The 21,228-nt window shown below is 44.4% G+C and overlaps 2 protein-coding genes across 5 annotated transcripts in view; one reads left to right on the top strand and one right to left on the bottom strand.

The window, feature by feature from the left end:
• LOC119011607 (semaphorin-6B-like) overlaps nt 1-17,476 on the top strand; it is a 37,905-nt gene extending 20,429 nt beyond the window's left edge. For both annotated transcript variants that reach the window (XM_037084889.1, XM_037084888.1), the window contains exons 4-17: nt 575-635; nt 755-817; nt 3,881-3,979; nt 4,071-4,161; nt 4,404-4,523; nt 5,192-5,280; nt 5,365-5,582; nt 5,674-5,805; nt 6,093-6,242; nt 6,321-6,497; nt 8,413-8,553; nt 10,600-10,677; nt 11,779-11,840; nt 13,147-17,476. In XM_037084889.1, coding sequence (XP_036940784.1) covers nt 575-635; nt 755-817; nt 3,881-3,979; nt 4,071-4,161; nt 4,404-4,523; nt 5,192-5,280; nt 5,365-5,582; nt 5,674-5,805; nt 6,093-6,242; nt 6,321-6,497; nt 8,413-8,553; nt 10,600-10,677; nt 11,779-11,840; nt 13,147-14,132 — 2,467 coding nt within the window. In that variant the 3' untranslated portion in view covers nt 14,133-17,476. The remainder of the gene's footprint in view (nt 1-574; nt 636-754; nt 818-3,880; nt 3,980-4,070; nt 4,162-4,403; nt 4,524-5,191; nt 5,281-5,364; nt 5,583-5,673; nt 5,806-6,092; nt 6,243-6,320; nt 6,498-8,412; nt 8,554-10,599; nt 10,678-11,778; nt 11,841-13,146) is intronic.
• gpr35b (G-protein coupled receptor 35 b) overlaps nt 10,665-21,228 on the bottom strand; it is a 36,873-nt gene continuing 26,309 nt past the window's right edge. For 2 of the 3 annotated variants that reach the window (XM_037084896.1, XM_037084897.1), the window contains exon 2: nt 18,309-19,923. In XM_037084896.1, the coding sequence (XP_036940791.1) occupies nt 18,976-19,917 (942 nt within the window). In that variant the 5' untranslated portion in view covers nt 19,918-19,923 and the 3' untranslated portion in view covers nt 18,309-18,975. Of the gene's footprint in view, nt 10,768-18,308; nt 19,924-21,228 lie in introns of those variants that run through there. The other variant, XR_005072229.1, reaches the window with a different exon arrangement.

Raw genomic sequence — 21,228 nt, 5'->3', positions numbered from 1 at the left:
ACACTGCCAGCAGATTATAGGCCAAAAAAAAAGAGCTTTTTTTCACAAACGTGTTTGTTTATTATCGAACTCGTCCATCACATCCCTGTGGGAAACACTGTCCTGATCCGGATCCTATTCTGTCCCGAGCACCGTCCTCCATCCCAGTTTTGTAGAAATCTGCACACTAGTTTTTTCGATTACACAAATAAATAATAAAAACAACCTAATTTAAATGAAACATTTCAAACAGTTTGAATTCTGTGGCTTTTGCCTGTTTGACTAGAAACAGATTTTACTCACAAAAACACAAACAGGTGGCTGAAATGCTGCGCTGATAACATTTATTTCCTCGGGCGACAACAACAACACGAGTACTCTCATTCAACCATTTATGAAGCAGGCTGCTGTTTTCTCCTGCACAGATCGTACATTCACACACACTCACACGTAACGCATCTCTGTGCCAAATGAGTTTTAATGTAAGCTGCTGTAACTCTGATAGCGCTCAGTTACTGAAATAAGTTTTACTCTGAAATTAATTAAACAAAAATAATGATATAGGCGCTGATTTGTTGTGTTGTGTGTTCTGTAGAGATGACTTGTACAGAGTGGAGCTGGATAACATGGCAGGTGATGAGATGTTCTACAGCAAGGTAAGACTCGTTCTCTTGCACACACACAAAACCAAAGATGCACTCAAAACTAATAAAACACACACACACACACACACTCGTATCAAATATATCCTGACTGTGGCTCGTTCCTTCGGCAGAAACGGACGTGGGAATCCAATAAAAACGACATCCGAGTGTGCAGGATGAAGGGCAAACACGAGGTAACTTTGAGAAGCACTCTCACATGCGTCGACACTATCTACACTATCACACGCATGGACAGACACAACAGCTGTTGGAGAAACCTTATTTCCTCTGGGTGCACCTGCATACGGTATTTACACAAATTTGATGGTGTTGATACAGAATCAGCGTCACTTAATCACGCTAGCTCAGTGAAACGTTACCCAGGCAGAAAGATGTCCACAACAGCATGAAAGCCGTTTTGCTCGCACACCTGCATAATGGCAGTTTTTCCTCGTATACCTGGTTTGTAGCCTGCAGGGGAAGACTGGAAAGTGGAACAATTATTGTGTGTGTACAGAGTGATAGTTGACAGTGTTCTGCGATATGAAGGGGAATGTGATCAAAACTACAACAAAAAAAGAGAGAGGGATGCTAGTTTGATGGACAGGGTTTACCCTAAAATCCTAAAAATATAAGCTTTTATTGTATAAATGTAGACGCGCCGCCGGCAAAATCCAATGTGGGTGGAACTGGAGGAGAGAGACGAAGAGGCAGCACAAGATGGGAAACATTATAGAGCAAACTGTGCAGAGAGAGTGACACAGCCTCAGGAAAGGAAACAGTAATTGAAATCACTTGAGGAAGGGAGCTATAGGTGGGGATGGGATGTGTGTGTGGGCGGGCGGAGGAGAGCTGGGGAAGGACGACAGCAGAGCCAGACGCCAGGATGTAAGAAAGAGGTGAGAACGACAACACAAGGAGAAGATGTGTTGCATCAGAAAAACACAGACGAAGGAAGGAAAATGTGTGAGGGGCTGGTGAAAGGAATCAAGGCTGAGATGTATTTTGAAAAGCAGACAGGTGGAGAAAAGACTGGCCCGAGGTAAAGAGGTGGCGAGAGCATGAGAGGAAGGAGACAAAAGACAGAAAAGATGGTAAAATATCACTAAAACCTGCGAATGATGCAACTGTGACATAATGGTTAACAGACCGGTCCTAATGCTCCTCAGTGTCATAACATCCATAGGTAAGTGTGCAGAATCACTTAGCCGAAGTTATTCCAGTCCGAGAATAGCTCTTTTTTCACAGCAGACATTTTTGAAATGTCATACGAGGGGAGGCACAGGTGGAAATAATAACATTAGCGATGGATCTGTGAGCCAGTAACCTGAGTCGGAAATACCTGGAAATTAACTGGAAACTGGACTCTATTCTATTATACTCTAATACACTCAATTGTAAATAGTCTTTGGGGGGGGGGAAATACTCTCATATGCTTCCTGGCCTGGAGTTAGAAAAGAGAGTTGACACCACACTCACGTCTGTGCGGGAACCAGCTGACGCCAGCAGCTGTGAGGTTATTGAGCTTAAAGACTGAGAACGGCTAACCTGACTCTGCCTAGCAACACTTCTAAAACTCAGCCGCCTCATTAACGTGTTGTGTCTTGTTTGTTCAATCAAAATAAACAAATGTGATGTATGAAGTGTTAATTAGTGAGCTTCAGAAGTGCTGCTTGGCTAGCCGTTTCCCCTCCATCTCCAGTCTTTGTGCTAACCGTGCTCACTAGCTGCCAGCTCCATATTTAGCGCACAAACATTAAACTGGTAGTTTCTCATCTCGTGCCAGTAAGCCGGGATCACCTGGAACTGAACTGAATGAAATGTGACCATTATTAATAGTTTTTGGGAAATACTCTCTTTGTTGCCTGGAGCTAGAAAAGGAAACTGATACCACCGTCGAATCTGTACGTTAGCTTAGCGACTCAAACAGTTATCAACACTTTCTAATTAACATGTGATAACTTGGTTGTTTTATCAAATAAGCAAATAATATATATTTCTGTTAACTGTCAAGCGCTGCTTTGCATATTTTATTACATTTGAAAGGAAAATTGTTAAACATTAGCCTATATCTTGCTTATTTAATCAAATAATCAAATTAAATGATGTTGCTAATTAGTGCAACATGGCATATTTTGGCTGTTTCCCCACCATTTCCAGTCTTTGTGCTAAGCTAAGATAAGCTAAGCTAAGCTAAGCTAAGCAGCTGCTGGGGGTCAGCATATAGAGGAGTGAGTCTTAAAACCATGTCTTTTTTTAGTTTCCTCGTCTCTTGATTTTTGGTTTAATGTCTGAAATAAGGTCTGTGGTTAACATAAACATAAACAAGGTTTTCATGTTTTGTTCTACAACCTAAAATATGCAAGTAAACACCCTCCGTTTGAATTATAAAGCATGCACGTGTGTCAAACAGGCGATAACAAGTGGCTAATTATGACTTAAGTTGATAACAGTTCTAACTGTAGGATGCTTAGTGTTGGTGATGCTGAAGTCATGTGACTGCAGTAGAGTTTGTTTATAGTCTAACCCCTAATTTCCAGTCTTTGTGCTAAGCTAAGCTAACTGGCTGCTGGCCCCGACAACAAATCAAGCATACAGTCATTAAAGTAGTATCAGTCTGACTCTAAATCATCTAGCTATCATTACAAAAGGAAAGCAGCATATTTCCCACTTCAAACTATTTCTGAGCTACCTCCAGCTGAGCTTTTCCTGCTGTCAGAAAGTCTGACACAGCAAATTATGCAAATTTTTATGCAAAGTACTCCAACAAGTAATACTGTTCGCTAATACACAAGCTGGAATCGTTCAGCGGAAATAAATAGCGCTGAATTTCAGAAACATTACTTAAGTTCCATCCATCATTTTGTCTGTGTGTAAAAATGTTAGAGCGAAGGACCTGCGGGGCTGAACGGTGTCATCGAGTGTCAGATTCAGCGGTGGGAGCTTTAAATTTCAGCTCAATCAACAGCCTTCCGCTTTGAAGACAGCTATAAAGTCCAAGTCCTGTTGTTCCTCCAGATGGAGTGTGGTCAAGGGTGTTATTTCCTCTGAGGATTGTTTTAAGCTGCATTTTTCATACTTCACACAGGCAGTTTCACCCTCCGACTGGTAGTTTTGAGCTTAGATTTGGATCAAAACCGCCCTTTTAACGTTGCCCTGCACCTTATGATTTCCTCCTTCTCTTAAATCTTTTTCCTTTTTGTGTTTCTGTGTGTGTGTGTTTTTTTTTTTTGTTTTTTTTTGTTGTTTTTTTTCAGGGAGAGTGCCGTAATTTCATCAAGGTTCTGCTCAGCCAGCACGGTGGTCTGTTTGTATGTGGAACAAACGCCTTCAACCCGCTCTGTGCCAACTACACCGTCAGTATCCATCCATCCGCCAGTTCCTGTTCCTTCTCTGTGCATCTGCCAGTTTATTTATCTATATGCATTTTCGTTGTTCTCGTTGCAGAGAGACACTCTAGAAATGGTGGGAGAGCCTGTCAGCGGGATGGCACGCTGCCCGTATGATCCCCGCCATGCCAACGTGGCTTTATTTGCAGGTACTGTGTCGTGTAATGAAGAATCCACGGCGTCTAGCGGAGATCAGACTCAGTTTACGGCTCCAGAAACTGAAACATCTGCGCCCTTGTGTTTACCTTTACCGATGATTTATAGTCAGACCTCTCGCTGCGTTTCTTGTTTGGTTTTAATCTTCCTGACCTTGTGCTATCGCTCCATCTGTATCTTCCCCCTTCTACTTAATCTCCTCCTTTTGCTCTTTTCCATGCATCTCTCCCCTCAGATGGAAGTCTCTTTACCGGCACCGTGACAGACTTCCTGGCCATCGACGCCGTGATCTATCGCAGCCTCGGCGACAGCCCCGCCCTCCGCACGGTCAAACACGACTCCAAATGGTTCAGAGGTACTTTTGGAGACAGACGTATAAATGACCGACCAGAGCCAGACACCTTTTACAGACAATCCGGAAGCAAATACCTTAAGCTGTTCCCGTCAGAATCTCTAATTCACTTAAAGAAAATGAAGTAGCTGTCTTTAAATGAGGCTGAATACGATGGTTTTGAGCTGCTAAATAATAAAGCTACGTTCTGGGGAAACCAAACATGATGAGGCCCCACGTTTGATAGACTCATTATAAGCCGAGCGCGCTCTGACAGAGTGATGTATTGAGGTTAGTCGGACTCCACAGATTCGGGGGTTTTTAACAAGCCTTCGATTGAACAGTTCCGCGCCACTTTTTTTTCTTTTTTTTTTTTCCACGGAGAGAACAAAACAAGTCGGGGCAGGTCAGAGCTGGAACAGCGCCAGATGAATAAATGATAAATACTTTGGATCTTCTTGTCCATGATGATAAATTAAACAAGACATGAATATTTAATGAGCGAGGCCGGCGGACAGCAGTGGGTCTATGTTGATGTGGCTGTTATTACGGCGCCGTGTCAGGGACTGTGGAGGGTTGCGTTTGGCCCCGGGCACTGTGTGTGTGTGTGTGTGTGTGTGTGTGTGTGTGTGTGTGTGTGTGTGTGTGTGTGTGTGCTTGTCTAATAGTGCTTTTCTCATATTATTTTTCAGAGCCGTACTTTGTGAGCTCCATGGAGTGGGGGCCTCATATTTATTTCTTCTTCAGAGAGATGGCCATGGAGTTTCATCATCTAGAGAAGGTGCCTTCTGTCTTTCTTTTCTTTCTTTTGTTCTTTAACTCTTATCGTCCCTTCATTTTGCTAAACTAACCCGTTGTGTTGAAGGTGATGGTGTCCCGCGTGGCCCGTGTGTGCAAAGCGGACCTGGGCGGCTCTCAGCGCGTCCTCGAGAAACAGTGGACCACGTTCCTCAAGGCGAGGCTCAACTGTTCAGTCCCGGGCGACTCACACTTTTACTTCAACCTCTTACACGCCACGAGCGGCATCATCCACATGCAGGGACGGGACGTCATCCTCGGCCTCTTCTCCACGCCACCCAACAGGTAAACGAGACGCATGCAACCACGCATTCAAAGAAGTGCAAGTGCTGTTTTTGGTCTCATCAACTGTGTCCCTTTTCTGTGTCTCCGCCAGCATCCCCGGCTCTGCGGTGTGTGTGTTCGACATGCAACAGCTCGCTCATGTCTTCGAGGGTCGGTTTAAAGAGCAGAAATCCCCCGAGTCCATTTGGACTCCCGTACCGGACGAGGCAGTGCCTAAACCGAGGTATTGTTATGCAAAGTGTATGTGAGCAGAAGTTGCTGCAGTGCTGCTGTCCCGAGCATCTGTCTCACGTATACAGTAGTCTACTTACTCCCTCTGCTATAAGCTCCCACTGCCAATCACACAGCAACTTCGCTGCTATTCAGCAGATATTCTAACACGGCCTCCAGCAGCCGCAAAAAAAAAAAAAAAACAACTCCTCTGGCTCTCTCCTTCTCCCTCTCCCCGGACCTTCTATCCATCTCTTCTTCAACCCGGACTTTCTCTTTTTCTGTGTCTCGCTCCTGCAGACCGGGTGGATGTGCAGTGCAGGGATCCAGATTTAGCTCCTCTACCACACTGCCGGACGAGGTGCTGAACTTTGTGAAGACCCACCCGCTGATGGATGAGACCGTTCCACTACTGGGCCACAGACCCTGGGTGGTCAAGACTATGGGACGGTACGCGCGTTGACTCAGTTGTTTCATAGCGCCCCTGCAAAAACAAGCGTTTTCTAATGTACATATCTGTCTTTCTAGGTACCAGCTGACAGCCATGGTGGTGGACACAGAAGCCGGTCCTCATAAGAACCGCACGGTGTTGTTCCTGGGCTCAACTCGCGGAACCATCCTCAAGTTTCTAATGGTTCCCAGTGGAGATTCTGTCTCCCACAGCAGCGTGTTTCTGGAGGAGGTGGAAGGATTCAACCCAGAGAAGTGAGTAGGAGTCAACGAATATGGCACGATCTAATATCGTTGTGTTGGTGTTGTTCCTACAACATCATAATTAATTTTCCTCAAGGGCCGTCACTGCAACAGGAAAGTCACGTTTCTGGGAAAAAGACAAGAAAATACCCACATGAGAGATGTTAGCCTTAGAAACATGTTTTTATTGTTGGGAAAGGGTGTGTTTTGACCTAAAACATGATGTTTTTTGTTTCCTAAACCTAACCTAAAGTGCCCCTTGCTCTTACTGCGCCTTGTTCTCAGCCTTCATTTTGATCTCAACCAAACTCCGCACCTTTCAAAATATTCAAGAATGCCTCTGGTATCCCTTTCACACTGCACAAAAACCCACTTAAACCTGCTAACATCTGGGTTTGGTGTTCAGTGTGAACGTATCTTGTAGTAGTCGCTGGTATTCATCGCCTCTGTGTTGAAGTCAAGGCTGCTGGCTTGTTAGTATGTTTCCATCCATCTCTGTCGAGCAGCACTTGACCGTTGTTCAGAGTTTGAAAGAGCGGCTGAAGAACAGTAACCTTCCATATGGTCTGAGCCTCTTCAGCGGTTTGATCGGTAGAGAAAGAAGCGAGATGTCTCTAAAGACGTTTTAAAGCCAGTTTAACATCTTCATCTATGGTCTGATGAGGTATATGATCTGCTGCTTTCTATTGTTTCCTCTTTCCAGCACACCAGGCTGAAAAATACAGAAAGGCAAACTCGTCTATCAGCAATGTGAACAGAGTTAATTGCCAATTAGTAGCTGGTTTACCGATGTTTAAAAAACCTGCATATACCCGCTAATTTCAGTGTAACACACACCCACATACACACAGACTTGGAGGGTGAAAGCATTCTAATTAACTTATAATGGCAATAATAAGTCAATTAAGTCTAAAGATAACAAGTCAACAATATAATAATAAGTGACATGTCGTACAAACCCCGCTGGCCTCCGCTCTCGATTTCTACTTCGGTGCTTTTCGCTCAGTTTCAGTGATTTTCCAGGAGCAACAGTAATTATGATGTTGTAAAATCAACACCGACGCGGCGGCGGTCTCGGATAAAGCGACATTTGTCCTTGATCTCCAGTAAATTATATATTTTGACTTGTCACTCAGGGCGGATCAGGTCTCATGTTGTCGGCCTCCGTTTGAGATCTGAAGTGCTTTTCAGACAAGAGCTGTCTTCAATTACACTTACTTTTAAATATTTGATTTTCACCTTTATGGAAGTGCAGCTCGGAGTAAAAGCCCTCTCAGTTATTTATTTGGCCATATCCATCCCAGTTATATTCACATACATTATTAAAGACTGTTACCTGTTGATTGTAACTGTTTTAAGAAGATCAAAAATGATGAAAAATACTAATAACAAGTCTTAAGGGATTTAAAGAGATATGGATACTGTGTGTTTTACGTGATCAATAGTGAGAAAAAACACAAGATATTCAGCTAAATATCATTTATAGCAAAGAAAATGATTAAATGTGCACATTTTATTGTCTGGAACCAGAGAATATTTGTCATTTAAGCTTGTGAAAAGATCAGAATCGTCGCCTGTTGACTGACTTATTGATTTGACCAACTAAACGTTTCTGCTCTGTTTGACTCGATGATGAGAATAAGCCCCTCGTTTGTTGCCGGATTGATCAGGATTTATACAAACTGTTCCTGATTTGATGTCATCCAATCATTGTTTTGTTTTCTAGTCAAGAGTATATTGTTCCCTCAGCCACACAGCTTGACAGGCTCTGGTTCTGGATGTTGTTACCATTTGTTTGAGGGCTCTTGAAGCGGCAACAGATGAGGCCTTTAACCCCGTCACAGACTGATGTGAGAAGAGTACGTTGACCCACCTCTGCTGGCTCCTTACCCTCTGCCTCCTGTCTTCACACACACTCTGTCTCCAGGTGTGGCGAGGACTCTCCTCAGGCCCGTCAGCTCTTGTCTCTGTCGCTGGACCGGACCAGCCACACTCTGCTGCTGGCCTTCCCCTCCTGCCTGGTCCGAGTGCCCACATCTCGCTGCCACCTTCACTCTCGCTGCATGAAGTAAGAGACGCAAACACACACTCACCTGTTTTTGTCTCGGTGAGGATTTTTCTTTCCCTCTCTGGTTCGCTGGCTGACAATTAGACCAGTTTAAATCTAGTTGTGGCCACTAGCCAAGGTACGGCTTATTGGCCAACTTTTGATTTGTTTTTGGCTTTTCTGGCTCTGTAACGGCCGTCATCCCAATAAGATTTGCAAATTCTGTTTTTGTTTCAATGAGCAGGGGGGAGAATTGCATGTCTGTTTGTTAATCCACAGCTTGCCTGTTTGGGTTAATATTTATTTTGGGAGAATTTGTCTCCCTGGGAAATACTGTTTAACTTGACGCAAGAGGCTTCAAGATTGTGATTTATTATGAATACCAAGAAGATATTTGTTTATGACTGCACATATGGGACGGATCTGTTGAAGCTGAACGCCGTGAACAAGATTCCCACAGCAGCCATATATCACACTTGGATACAACAAGTAGCAACTTGATACATACTTCTTCATATATGAAGATGAGTGCCAGATGGGGATTTAACATTTCGCAGGTTTCTCCACATATTGCATTTAATTTTCACAAACAATTCCAAGTCCATAGGGCCATACAGTACTTCATATTCAGGGTTATAATGAACCTGTACACCTGATTACTGTAGGAACTCGTGCTAGGTAACAAGATAGTAAGCTAGCTAAAGAGTTGTCACCCTTGTTTCGACATTTATAGGGGACTTTTATAGTGACTGGTTTTTAACGCTAAAGCACATCACAAAAAGATCTCAACTGACTTGTAACATAAAGTATTTAATATGCTGGTGCTAGATTTTAACAGTCCACAGTGCTGGAGATACCTTGTTAGCCAGCCAGAAAGTAAGAGTTAATTTTCCTGCTAAACTCATAGTTGTAGCACCTGTTACCGCATTTTACAGGCAACTCACTTAAGTTGCTAAATAAATCTCAAGTCCATGGAGATGTATTTCATAACTAAGGGTTGTAATGGGCTTTTATATCTATTGTAGGTATCTCGCCAACAAGACAGTGAGCTAGCTAACTTCTCGGCTAAATTCAAAGTTGTAGCACTTGTTCCCAGTTTTAAAAGTTAACCCTCTCAAAAGTTTTTGCTGCTAACACTTCACAAAAAGTGAGTATTTTTATTTTTTAGGGTTATAACGGGCCGCTACACTTGAGCACTGCTGGCTAACTACATTGTTAGCCAGCAGGGCATTAAGCTAGCTAGTTTCCCTGCCAAATTCATAGGTTAACAGCTGACTTTCACAAAGTTTCCACCACTGAAATGCATCACAGATAAAAAAAAAAAGTCCACAGAGACATTGATATTTTAGGGTTATATTGGACTGTTATGTTGTAGGAACCTTGTTAGCCAGCAAGAGTGAGCTAACTAGCCTCCTTGCTAAAGTTATAGTTGTAGCACCCAAGTTTAATGGGTAACTTTCTCTATGTTTTTACTACAACACATTACAAAAAAACCTAAGTCTATACATTTTTAGGGTTTTAATGATGTGTTATACTCAACTATCATAGCTATCTTGTTAGCCAGCAAGACAGTAAGGCAGCCCTGTTAAATTCATAGCACTCGTTCCCTGGTATAATAGCTGACTTTCTCAAAGTTTTTCTTGCTCCACAGAGACATAAAGTATTTCATATTTATCATTATAATGGGTTTCTATACCTACTCCACAGTTTCATGGGTTACGTTCCTAGATTTCTTACTGCTTAAATGCATCACAAATAAACTAAGTCCATAGAGACGTGCAGCATTTTGTATTTTGGGTTATAATGGGCCGCTGTACCTGACTACAGTGGGCACCTTGTTTGCCAGCACGACAGTAAGCTTGCCAACTTACACTCTAAAGTCGTGGTTGTAGAACTTGTTCCCAAGTTTCACAGGTGACTTTCTCCAAGTTTTTTCCTTGGAAAATGGTCAAAATTTGCTGTGAGAATCAGGTCAGCATTTTTTTTTTTTTTTCTAACTTTATGTTTTCAATGGTGTGTGTGTGTGTGTGTGTGTGTGTGTGTGTGTGTGTGTGTGTGTGTGTGCAGGAGTTGTCTTGCCTCCAGGGACCCGTACTGTGGCTGGACCAGAGGCAGCACCTGCTCCTTCCTCAGACCAGGCACACGGTGAGGAAAACACACCCAGAGACGAACGGCAGCCTGCAAAAGTTTCATACCTCTGCAGCCTGCAGCTCTCTCAAAACTCAGGACGAGACGCTGTAAACAGAGAAAGTTTAATTTGATGAAGTTGCAACATTTCTGTATGGAGAGGTGTGGCAACTAAGATGATGCTAAATTGGTATATTCATATTCATTACATAAAATAAGTGGAAATAAGTGTTCCTGTAGTTTGAGAGACAAAGATTAATGCCCCTGCAGTTTGTTAATTTTCACAACGCCCTCTCAAGGAGACATGAGGACAGGGCAGAAGACAACGTAGCTCATTTGTTGAAATCAAACTCAGCGCAAATACAAAAAGAGAAGAAAATACATACTGTATGTTAATGGTAAATTAAAATGTCAAACGCTCAGCAAGCACTCACTAGTTACTTAAAATAAGCTGTTTTTATATAAACAAACTCAAGTCATTTGTATCTTTAAGCAACAGACTGAACTCACTACTCATACACCGACAGTATCTCTATTAAACAGTATTAATTAATCATGGTTACATCACACATTTCTGGAGTATCTGCACTTAAACATGTTATATTTGTACCAATGACCCGACTCTCCTCCGTCTGTCTGTTTAGTGGCCATTAGTATCTTTTAATCCAGTATTCAGTAAGTAATAAAAATTAGCATCTGTATTAAAGTCACACATTCCGCGTAGTGTCACAATCCCTGCCTCCAGCTCCCATCACCACCTGTAGGGTCACATGGCTCTGTGACCCTGACCTCTGACCCCACTGACGAGTGGCAAGCAAAAACAAAAATCAATATGGGGGATCAATGGATTTAACCATTACACTGGATGACACATCGATATGTGCCATATGAATTTATTGAATACTACCGACCAACAAATGTCCTCATTTATAAACAATTTGCAGTGAAAATGTGAACATTTTTTACATTAAGAACTTATTTTCAAACAGGTATAACTTAATGAGACTTCATAACATCCATCACAAACAAAACAGATCACATAACTGTACATTGTGGATTAAGGGCAGTGTGATAACATGTTTTTCCTGCTGCTGATCTGTGATCTATGTGTGACTGCAGGCTGCCCTTTCAACAAGACGTGGAATATGGAAACACCACCTCCCATCTAGGAGACTGTGACGGTAGGTTGCAGCACTATGACATGGATGCTTCTGGCTGTGGACGGTGAACTGAGGGCAGGCTCCGCCTAGTGGCTCATTGTGTCATCACACCTGTCTGATTGTCACCGAACATTTTGTTCTGAAGAAGCCCGTCTGACACTGACGAGCCAGAGAACATTTCTAACATTTTCGGTCATTTGCCTCGTTTGTAACGTGGTTTCCTCCCCAGCTCAGACAGATTGATTCAACCTTGGTTATAGCAACTGAATGTTTTGTGGTTTTTTTGTCAGGGCTGAATCAAGTGGGAGTGGAACTGGGATTTTGGTTTCAGCCTCATTTCCTACAGGTCAAAACGCTCCCAGTGTGAGACAGTTTAATTACGGAGGATGTGATGCATCCGGTAGACAATACCAGCAGACTGCATGATAGGAACGGCAACATCCTCCGAGTGACGAGGCTTTGTTCTCTCCGAGCTGAACGTTTGAGGGAGGAATGACCAAGGGTGGCCAGCGAGCAAGCTAGAAATAGCTTAGCATAAAATACTGATGTCACTTCTGCTGAGAGGCTCAGGTGTCAGTGCGGTAGCGCCAGGCAGGACCTCTTTGAACCTCGCTCTGAAATTCACAAAGTCAGTGGAAAACAAATTTTTCTCTCCGGCAGATTCTTTCTGAAATGTTTCCGCCCCCGTTTGAGGCCACTCAGAAAAATCAGTTTGGCTGACGCTGAATTTCCCAAAAAAAAAAGCGACAGAAAAAGGAGAGCTGATATACGGCACTCGAGTTTTTATCCTGCTCTTAGAAACTGATAGCAGGAGAAGTCGGCGGTGCCAGGCTGCAGACCTGAGCCAGAGACAGGCATGTGCTGCTGTGTCTGCAGATGGGAGTGATTAGAGCTGGGTGGAAACACTGAGGTAATGGCATGCTGCGAGGAGAGACTTTCTTACCAGGCTACAGGAATGGAAAGTGTGAGGAGAGAAGAGGAGGAAAGGAGAGTCGAGCCGCTGTGGTCGGAGCTGTGCTGATGACAAGTGCAGGCCTCTCTGAACCTGGAGCCTGTGGAGCCTCAAGGCCAAGCTGGAGAGAAGCTCCTTTTAAACATTACCGTCGCACACGATGATCGGCAATAACGAGTGCTGTCGTAGTTGTTGATTTATTATGATACGTTACATCTTGCGAGGGGTAAAAGCACAAAGCAGAAGTAGCTGAATGGCACTATGTGTGATAATAATGATCGTTTTAAACTGCACCCTGTGGACAGACACTGGGAGGATTTCCATTGTGCTGTTCTACTAAATGTCATCTTCATAATTGTCTCTCTTAATCTTCAGGAATCCTGCAGCAGAGTTTGCTGATTGAGCCGGAGAGTTTGGTCTCCCTCAACCTGCTGGTGGCGTCTGCGGTGTCTGCGTTCACCATCGGGGCGGCGCTCTCCGGCCTCGCCGTCTGCTGGATCATGGCCCACAAGCCGACCAACCGTCGCCATGCTAACACCGCCCAGTCCGCCATCCAGCGGCGGGAGAGAGGCTTGCTGAGTAACGGCGGCGGGATGGGAGGCTCCGTGCTCAGCGTGACGCGGCAGGGAGGAGGGGAGCGCCCCTGCACTCAGAGTGGGGAGACCCTATTTGTCATGCCTAACGGCTGGGTGAAGTCCGGAGAGCTCGACCCGGGTTTCCTCCCCACCCCGGAGCACACACCCCAGCAGAAACGCAGAGGCCTCCGACTGTCTGACTCCAACTCCGGAGGGTGGGACACCAGCCAGACGTACCTCGGGGGAGGCTCCGTGGGTCTGGGTTCACCCTGCCGCATACCCCCCTCAGTCTACCTGACCACCAGACTCTTCCAGCAGGGGGGAGGCGGGAGACACGGCGGTGAGGGCCGGGGGAACGACACGCCACGCCAGCACTATGTCTGCCTGAGCAAGCAAGAAAAGGGAATGAAGGGGACGCCCAAGGCCCCTCTCAGGAAGTCTGCAGGAGAGTATGTTTACCCCATGACCCCCCAGGACTCTCCTGAGCGCCGGAGGGTGGTCTCAGCCCCCAGCGCCCCCATGGAGTACGGCGAGCCACTGCCTTTGCGCTGGCCAGCCCCGGAAGGATACATCCTCAGCAGCCACGGCATGGTGCCCGTCCCCCTGCCTCCACCCTCCATGCCCGCTCCCAGTGGCCAATCTTACGTGTCCCAGCAACACACCCCCGGGCTGACCAGGGCTCTGCTGAGAGGGGCCCTGGAGCGAGGGGAGCTGGGCGAGCTGGTGGATCTCAGCCAGCTGATGAGTAAGAAGAACTGCAGTGACAGGACTCAGACGGGCCAGTGACTCTGGAGGAAATGAAGGAGACGGGAGCTTTTCCATGTTTGTTTACACAGGTCTCTCTTTTCTCTTTCCTCCTGATTCTGCCTACCCCCCCCCCCATCCCCTCCCCTCCCCTCCCTTCCCTCCTCTTCACCCCTCCATCTTTGTTTGTCATTCAGCCGCTCTGATCTCCTCTGTCAGTCCCTCAGGCAAACTCCCACTTTCACCCCACGACGAGTCTCTCCTTATGACTGGCTGCTGGCTCTGCCACTCATATCCCGGCTCACGCTAATTGGTCAGATGGACTGAGGTTGTTGCTGTGTCTGCATTGCAGAGTTGCCTCTCCCTCCTGCTACTGAGCGGCAGCAGGAAGAGGGAGGAGAGAGGATGGAGGGGGCAGACAGAGAGAAAGAAATAAAGAAAGAGAGGAAGAAAGAAATAAAGAAAGGAAGGAAGACAGAGTGAGCAGAGAGGTTGTGGATGGAGTCAGAGATGGACACGGCTCTTAAAGGCTGCCTCCTCTTCACAGATAAACGGAGGCTGCAGAGACAGTCAAACACTGCTGCAGGAGTGGGATGCTTCTCCCCTCTTGAAAAACATTAACAAGACTGCCACCCATCTGTTCTCCACTATATTACCTGTTGGTCTGATTGCCAACAAGGTACTTGAAGTGAAATTGCAAATTTTGAACGGCATAAAAGTGTGTGTGTCGCTGTAGGTGACTCATCAGACAAGTCGTTCTGACTGTAAACACAAATCTTAAGGATGACGAGGAAACACAAAATCCCCCCCCCCCAGTCCTCTTTTCCTCTCTCCTCAGTGGATGCACACATGTTTCTGTACAGGTGACGGAGGTATTTAGTATTCTATGTGTACGAGAAGCGTGTGCCAAACGCCTCTAACCTGTCTCGTAGGGATATGGGACCATAACTCACGTCTTCAGAGAGCAGGAGTGCAGGACTGAAATGTCAGCACTATTTCTGCCAGCCGCACGCTCTCTGGAATGACGGCATCCAAAGCCGTCCATCGCTCTCTCTATCCGTTTGCCTCCTCGCACTCCATGTACTCTTTAGTGACCAATCGCTCCACGTGGGGCGACTGCACCAGAGCACCGGACCGACACTGCAGGACAGATAGGAAGCAGAGGGGAATGTTTCGGAGAATGCACTGCAATATATAACGAACACCTTGTCCTTCACTGTCACCTTAGGGTGTTCCCACACACACACACACACATGTTCATTAATGCTGCATTAGAGAACACAGTTTGGTTTTATTGGGCAAAATTTCCCCTTAAGCCAACAGTGGGTCAAGGTCCCGCAGACGTGATACAGAACAAAGTGGCAGTTACAGCGGTGATGATTTAAAACTCTGGTTTAACTCATAGCCAGTGGGGCTAATGGAAATGTTCCCAGCAGGCAAATGGGACCATATATTCAGCCCATCAAAGTGTCCGCTGCCGTGAAGCGGTCGGCGTTTAGATCAACACAACACGGTTTTGAGTGTGTTAGCGAGGAGGAGGTGGAGGTGATAAGATAAAAAAAGAGACGAGAGGAAGAAGACAAGGAAGACTCGGTTGAAATGAGGTGCAACAACAACGACGACAACAGAAAGTAGTGAGCAGACGACTTGATCTTCGCTCTCAGTCGCAGTCAGGAGACGACAATATGAATGCTGGTTTTGCTCTGACCTTGTAGTGAGCAGCAATATATGGTTCATCTGTACATAGTAAACTTTAATTTAGATAAAAATGATAATGTAAAACAAACACACACACACAAAAAAATGATGTCAGGCGCTAGCTTGCAAACAAAAACAAAAACACACACTCATCATGCCATTATAACTATTAGTGTATGAAAAAGCCGTTTTCATATCGACCTGCTCTGAGCATCACCAGTGTCTTCTCTTTTTTTTAAAACATCTGTGTGCCAAAACCAAGTCATGAATGATTTCCTGATGCCTGATGATAACTGAAGCAAAAAAAAAAAAAGAAACAACAACAACAACGGAGAGAAAACTTGTTTCAAAGTGCCATGACGACCATTTCAGCCCGCAGTGCGCCTCAGACACACTGCGGCGTGGGACAGCTCACGTATCGCAGTACACTTGTGACGTGTATGCCTTCGACACAACTTGCTGAATGTTTCATTTTTTTTACTTAGGTGTCGGCTTGTACTGTTGATTTTTAATTTCCTTTTTTGGTTTCCAGCTCCCGAAAGTGTTCGAGGGTCTGTTTATAAACTCCTTTGACGCGTCACGCCATACTTATATACTGTAAATATGTAAGAATGAATACAGACACTTGGTCACACCCCTTTATGATTATAATGTAATGTATTCACTGATGCCATGACATGAACTGTGTCCTCATATGTAATAATAATAATAATAATAATAATAATAATAATAATAATAATAATAATAATAATAATGATAATAACGGTTTAAAGGAAGTTTGTAAGCAAACCTTCAGACGGACTGCGATGCTCCTGAGGGGAGGTGGACACTGTGGATCATGTCTCTGTCCTGATTCTGGACTCTGGCGTCTTTTTTTTTTTTTTTTTTTATAGTCTAGTGATCATCTGTCCGCCATCGCCAACCGACTGCCATACTTGAGGATCTTGAAGCTACTCGTCAGCCTCCTGAGTGAACGAATGTACTCATTCTTCTGTTTGTTTATACTCATTCTACTGTGCAGTAATAAGGAAAAGCACAACGACTTTTCTCTCTCTCTCTCTCTATCTCTCTCTTCTTTTATTTTTTTTGCATTTTTGAAAAGGAGCTGTTCTGTATCATTTGTGAATAGTGTAAATAGTCATCCTGAAGGTATAGTGTATCAGTTTGGTTTGGGTGATGGGGGAGGGGAGAGGTAGGGATGGTGGTGGGGTGGGATCATTCATGCTCTTCTGAGGCAGGACTGTGTTTGAAATGTGAGGTTTATTTTCTTTTCTTTTTTTTTTTCTTTTCTCGGTGACGATGCTGTGAATAAGATGTATGTACAGTATTTACGTGACTTTGGCTGACTGCTGAGCTCAGCAGATTCCTGTTATTAGAGTAGAGTCGCAGGCCCAGATCTCAGCCAGAACTGAGCCTTCTCATTTGACTGATGCCTGCTGAGTTTTTTTTTTTCTTTTCTTTTTTTAGTTTTCTTTTTTTTTTCTTCCCTGCAGTAGCTAAGACACTGCTGTTATAATATCCATCAATCTTTGGAGTACTGCTATTAAATGGCATTATATAATTGACTGCTAATGTTGTCGCGTGTGGTTCTCAATGCACGCACACAAACACACACATTTACAACTCCGCGGCTTCGCTGCACTCTGCGTAATCGTTATTGCAGTTTATTTTCCGCAAATGAGACGTATTTATCATCAGAACGACAGCTTGAAACTTCACAAGCACCCCCTCCAGCAGAGAGGAGGCAGATGATCTTTCAAGCATTAGGCTTTGCTCGCCACAAGAGGGAGCTGGACGCTGGCATTCGTTCATCGGGTGGCCTGTGTTGGAGGGCTCGGGCTCCCATGGGTGCATCGACTGGACATCGTCTGTCTCTGCTTGATGCCGACTGTGTTTTGTTTGTTTTTTTTTTTGTCCAGAGGTCTGCTGCTAAGATGAGAATGAGCTTTGTGCTCCTGCTTTGATAAAGTAATGCTTTGAACATCACACAGAGAGAAATAAGGTCAACAAAAGGTTGAGTTAAATGACAGTTATTTATACACACACACACACACACACACACACACCGACAGCTGCAGAGTTCATACAGCGACTTGATGATTTAAGGCCAAGCCAGATTTTGTTCTGCCACCTCTAAACAACATGATGTAACTTCTTTTAAAACTTAACTTGTTGCTTTAAATTCTGACATATTTAACAGTTCTGTAAGGAAACTCCCACACTGAGTTTAAAAGCCTGCAAACTTCCCTCCGATTAGTTGGAAGTAAAGAAGCCTCTTTGTTTGAGAGAAGAAACGTCGTGAAGAAGCTGAAACGCATCCAGCTGCCTACGACACAGCGCCTAGAATTACCATGACCTGGATGACTGCAAACCTTCATCAACATCAAGGACCCAGCCTACAATTCCCATGATGCAACTGCCTCCTAAATAACACACGTTCAGATTTTTTTTTTAATGCAGGTTTATATCAAAAAGCCACAGTTGTTATTATATTTATTATTTTTTATTTCAGTTTTCAGTTTTCATTTCAGTTTAGGTCTTGTTAGTTTCCAGAGGTTCAGTCTCAGTCATGTTGAAAATGTTTTTATTAGCGTCAGAATACATTTCAGTTTTTTATTATAACGTTGGAGGATTTGTCAGGGGTAAGATTCAGGAGGTTATGTACAATATAAATACACATAAACAGCACTTCATGTGAGGGCAATGGACTCAAAGTCATGTTGACAAGACATCCCAGTCTCAAAAACATACACACTAATGCCTCCTAACAAAATTAAACACAAAGACATTTCCTGTATGTTTCAAGTTCAGAAATTCACAACATCAAATGATCTTTCACACCCAGTTTTAGCTTTTAGTTTAGTTTTAAGTACATCTACATTAGTTTTCCTCAGTTTCTGAGTGCGACACCGCTGTCGCAAATCCAAACTCCAGGTCCGCAACAGTCTGCAGACGTAATGTAGGTGCTGACTTTAAACTATAAACTCATGACATCACAACAGTGTTAGGTGTTGAGAACTTGTATGTTGAAGTAAACATGTGTGTAACGCTGAGATCTGACCCGCTCGCTGAAGTTACATAATATCCCTTTTAACCAATATTTTTTGCTGTAAGCTGTGTAGGCTAAAATAATGGCACGCAAATCCTGTGTTTTAAAGACAGAGGAATTTATTGTGCTCCCACTGACTTACGAATAATAACGTGTCAATAAAAAGTAATAGCTGATGGAATCAAAGCAGCAGTTAGTGGAAGCGATCCATTCAGAAAAGAGTAAATATAAATGTGCAGGTATCGGATTACACCACCAATCAGAAGGCACATCGTTGTAAAAGTTGACAAGGAAGCTAATATGGATCGGCGTGTAGCAGACGATGAACACGATCATGTTTGCTGTGACTATGCTGATGGTGCTTTTCCTTTTAAGTGACTTCTCATCCAACTTTTTCAGAATACTGATGATCTGACTGGAACAGAACACGATGATCAACAGCGGAGCGAGGAAACCCACAAACACCACCAGTAAGAGAAATTCAAGTTTAAGTGGGAGATTTTTACATCTTTCATAACAAGTCCAGAGTTTGTGAGGGGCGTTGTCCTTGTGGAATATAGAACATATCATCACAAGGAGTCCCCAGATGACCAAACACACAACAAAAGCTGTCTGTTTCTTCTTCCTCCATGATCTGGTCTGTATTGGGAACCTTATAGCCAGGTAGCGCTGGACACTGATGGCCGTCGTGGTCATTATGCTGGCGTACATGTTGATGTAATGTGTGAATATGAGGAAAGTACACAAGTAAGTCTTTGGCAGGCAGATGAAGGCATCAACGACCCTAAAGGGAATGAAGAGGACGAGGGCAAAATCAGCTATAGCCAGGTTGAACATGTAGACATGGGTGTCTGTCCAGGAGTCCCGCTGAGCAATGAAGGCACGCAGAGCAGCAGCATTGACGAGGAAACCCAGGAGAAACAGAAGACCGTACCCAACACCCTGAAGTGGATCCACTTTGCAAGGCATGTCAGTGAAGCAGGTGGTGTTGGTGAGGCCGGTGATGTTGGCGACGCAGGTGGTGTTGGTGAGGCAGGTGGTGTTGGTGAGGCAGGTGGTGTTGAGGGTGTTGTCCAACATGGTTGTCTGTAAGAAGTGGCCATGTGTCAGAGTGAAGATCATCAGCATGTTACTTTCGGCAAAAGAGTAAACACTGAGCTGCAGCACCTCTGAACACCTGTGTTAGTTCCTGTCTCTTTAAGGCCCCCCACCCGCTCCAAACTCTGCTCTGATTGGTCAGCTCTCACATGCCTGAGCAGACACCCCCCCACCATGTTTTCACACTGCCTCTGCCTTATGGAAGTTTGTTTGTAGACGCAATTTCTGAATACAGGCTTTCCCAGTAGTCAGTCTATCGATGTAGTTACGACGACACATCCAGTCCCGAATGTCTCTCGATTTTCGCATTAAAAGATCGATATCTACGCTCTGTAATTTGGGGGAGGGGGGGGCAATGTGTGTTTTAAAATCAACAGGGACACAGCAGACAGTTAGCAAAGTAAATAATACCCAGCTGACAGGGACTACTTCTGTTTCTGCATGTCATGAGAAAACTGCAGTTCTATAAATGTGACAGAAAGAGGAAAAAGAAGGCCGACCACAGCTGCTGTCAAGTGCGGAGGTTTTCCATTCCTCAGAACAGCAGCCACACTTTATGTGATGTACGTGGGAAAAGTGACTCACGTCTGTCTTTGTTTCAGCTCGTGAGCTGATGTTCAGACAACGACAGTTCCCTGCATTCTTTAAAACTACTGAATGGCATTTTATTGAGCTTTTGTGCAAAGTATTGATATCAGCTGTACTGTGCTAAAAACCTCTGGCTAGCTGCATGGCTGCGTATGAGAAATACAGTCAGCAGTCACTCTGGTGATACGCTGCCCCTTTTTGTTGGAAGTCTGAATCCAAGGTGACCGATTCTTACATATTGCACCTTTAAATAGAGTTTAACCAGATTTATACTCGCTTATTAAACAGTTCTGTGTAGTTTAGGAGGGAAGCAAACAGTAGCTGTGCACGGTGAAGTAAAACAGACCAGCCATGTTAAAACACAGGTGCGCATCATGATTCGGTCACAGAAGCAGCTTCAGACGATCATAACGGACAAACTCTCATGTTGTGTGTTTGTGTCTCAAGTCTTTTCTGTGCAAACGCAACTCTTTGTGTATCCGTTTTCTACAGCTCAGCGAGGAAACACTGGTCAGAACTGTAACCTCATAAAACACCACTTTGACTTCGATAAGTAAGTCTACCGAGGCCTCCCCATCTCTGACACCGGAGCCCAGTTAGGAAAGATTAATTTACAGCAACCAACAATGGGTTCAGTGTTGTCAGCGTGTTGAGTGTTGTTTTAAGACTAGACTTGAAAAAATGTGAACCCGTCCTTTAATTTCA

This window comes from Acanthopagrus latus, chromosome 21 (assembly GCF_904848185.1).
Source record: "Acanthopagrus latus isolate v.2019 chromosome 21, fAcaLat1.1, whole genome shotgun sequence".
NCBI classification, from domain to species: Eukaryota; Metazoa; Chordata; class Actinopteri; order Spariformes; family Sparidae; genus Acanthopagrus; species Acanthopagrus latus.
This window is presented reverse-complemented; position numbering and strand designations above follow the sequence as displayed.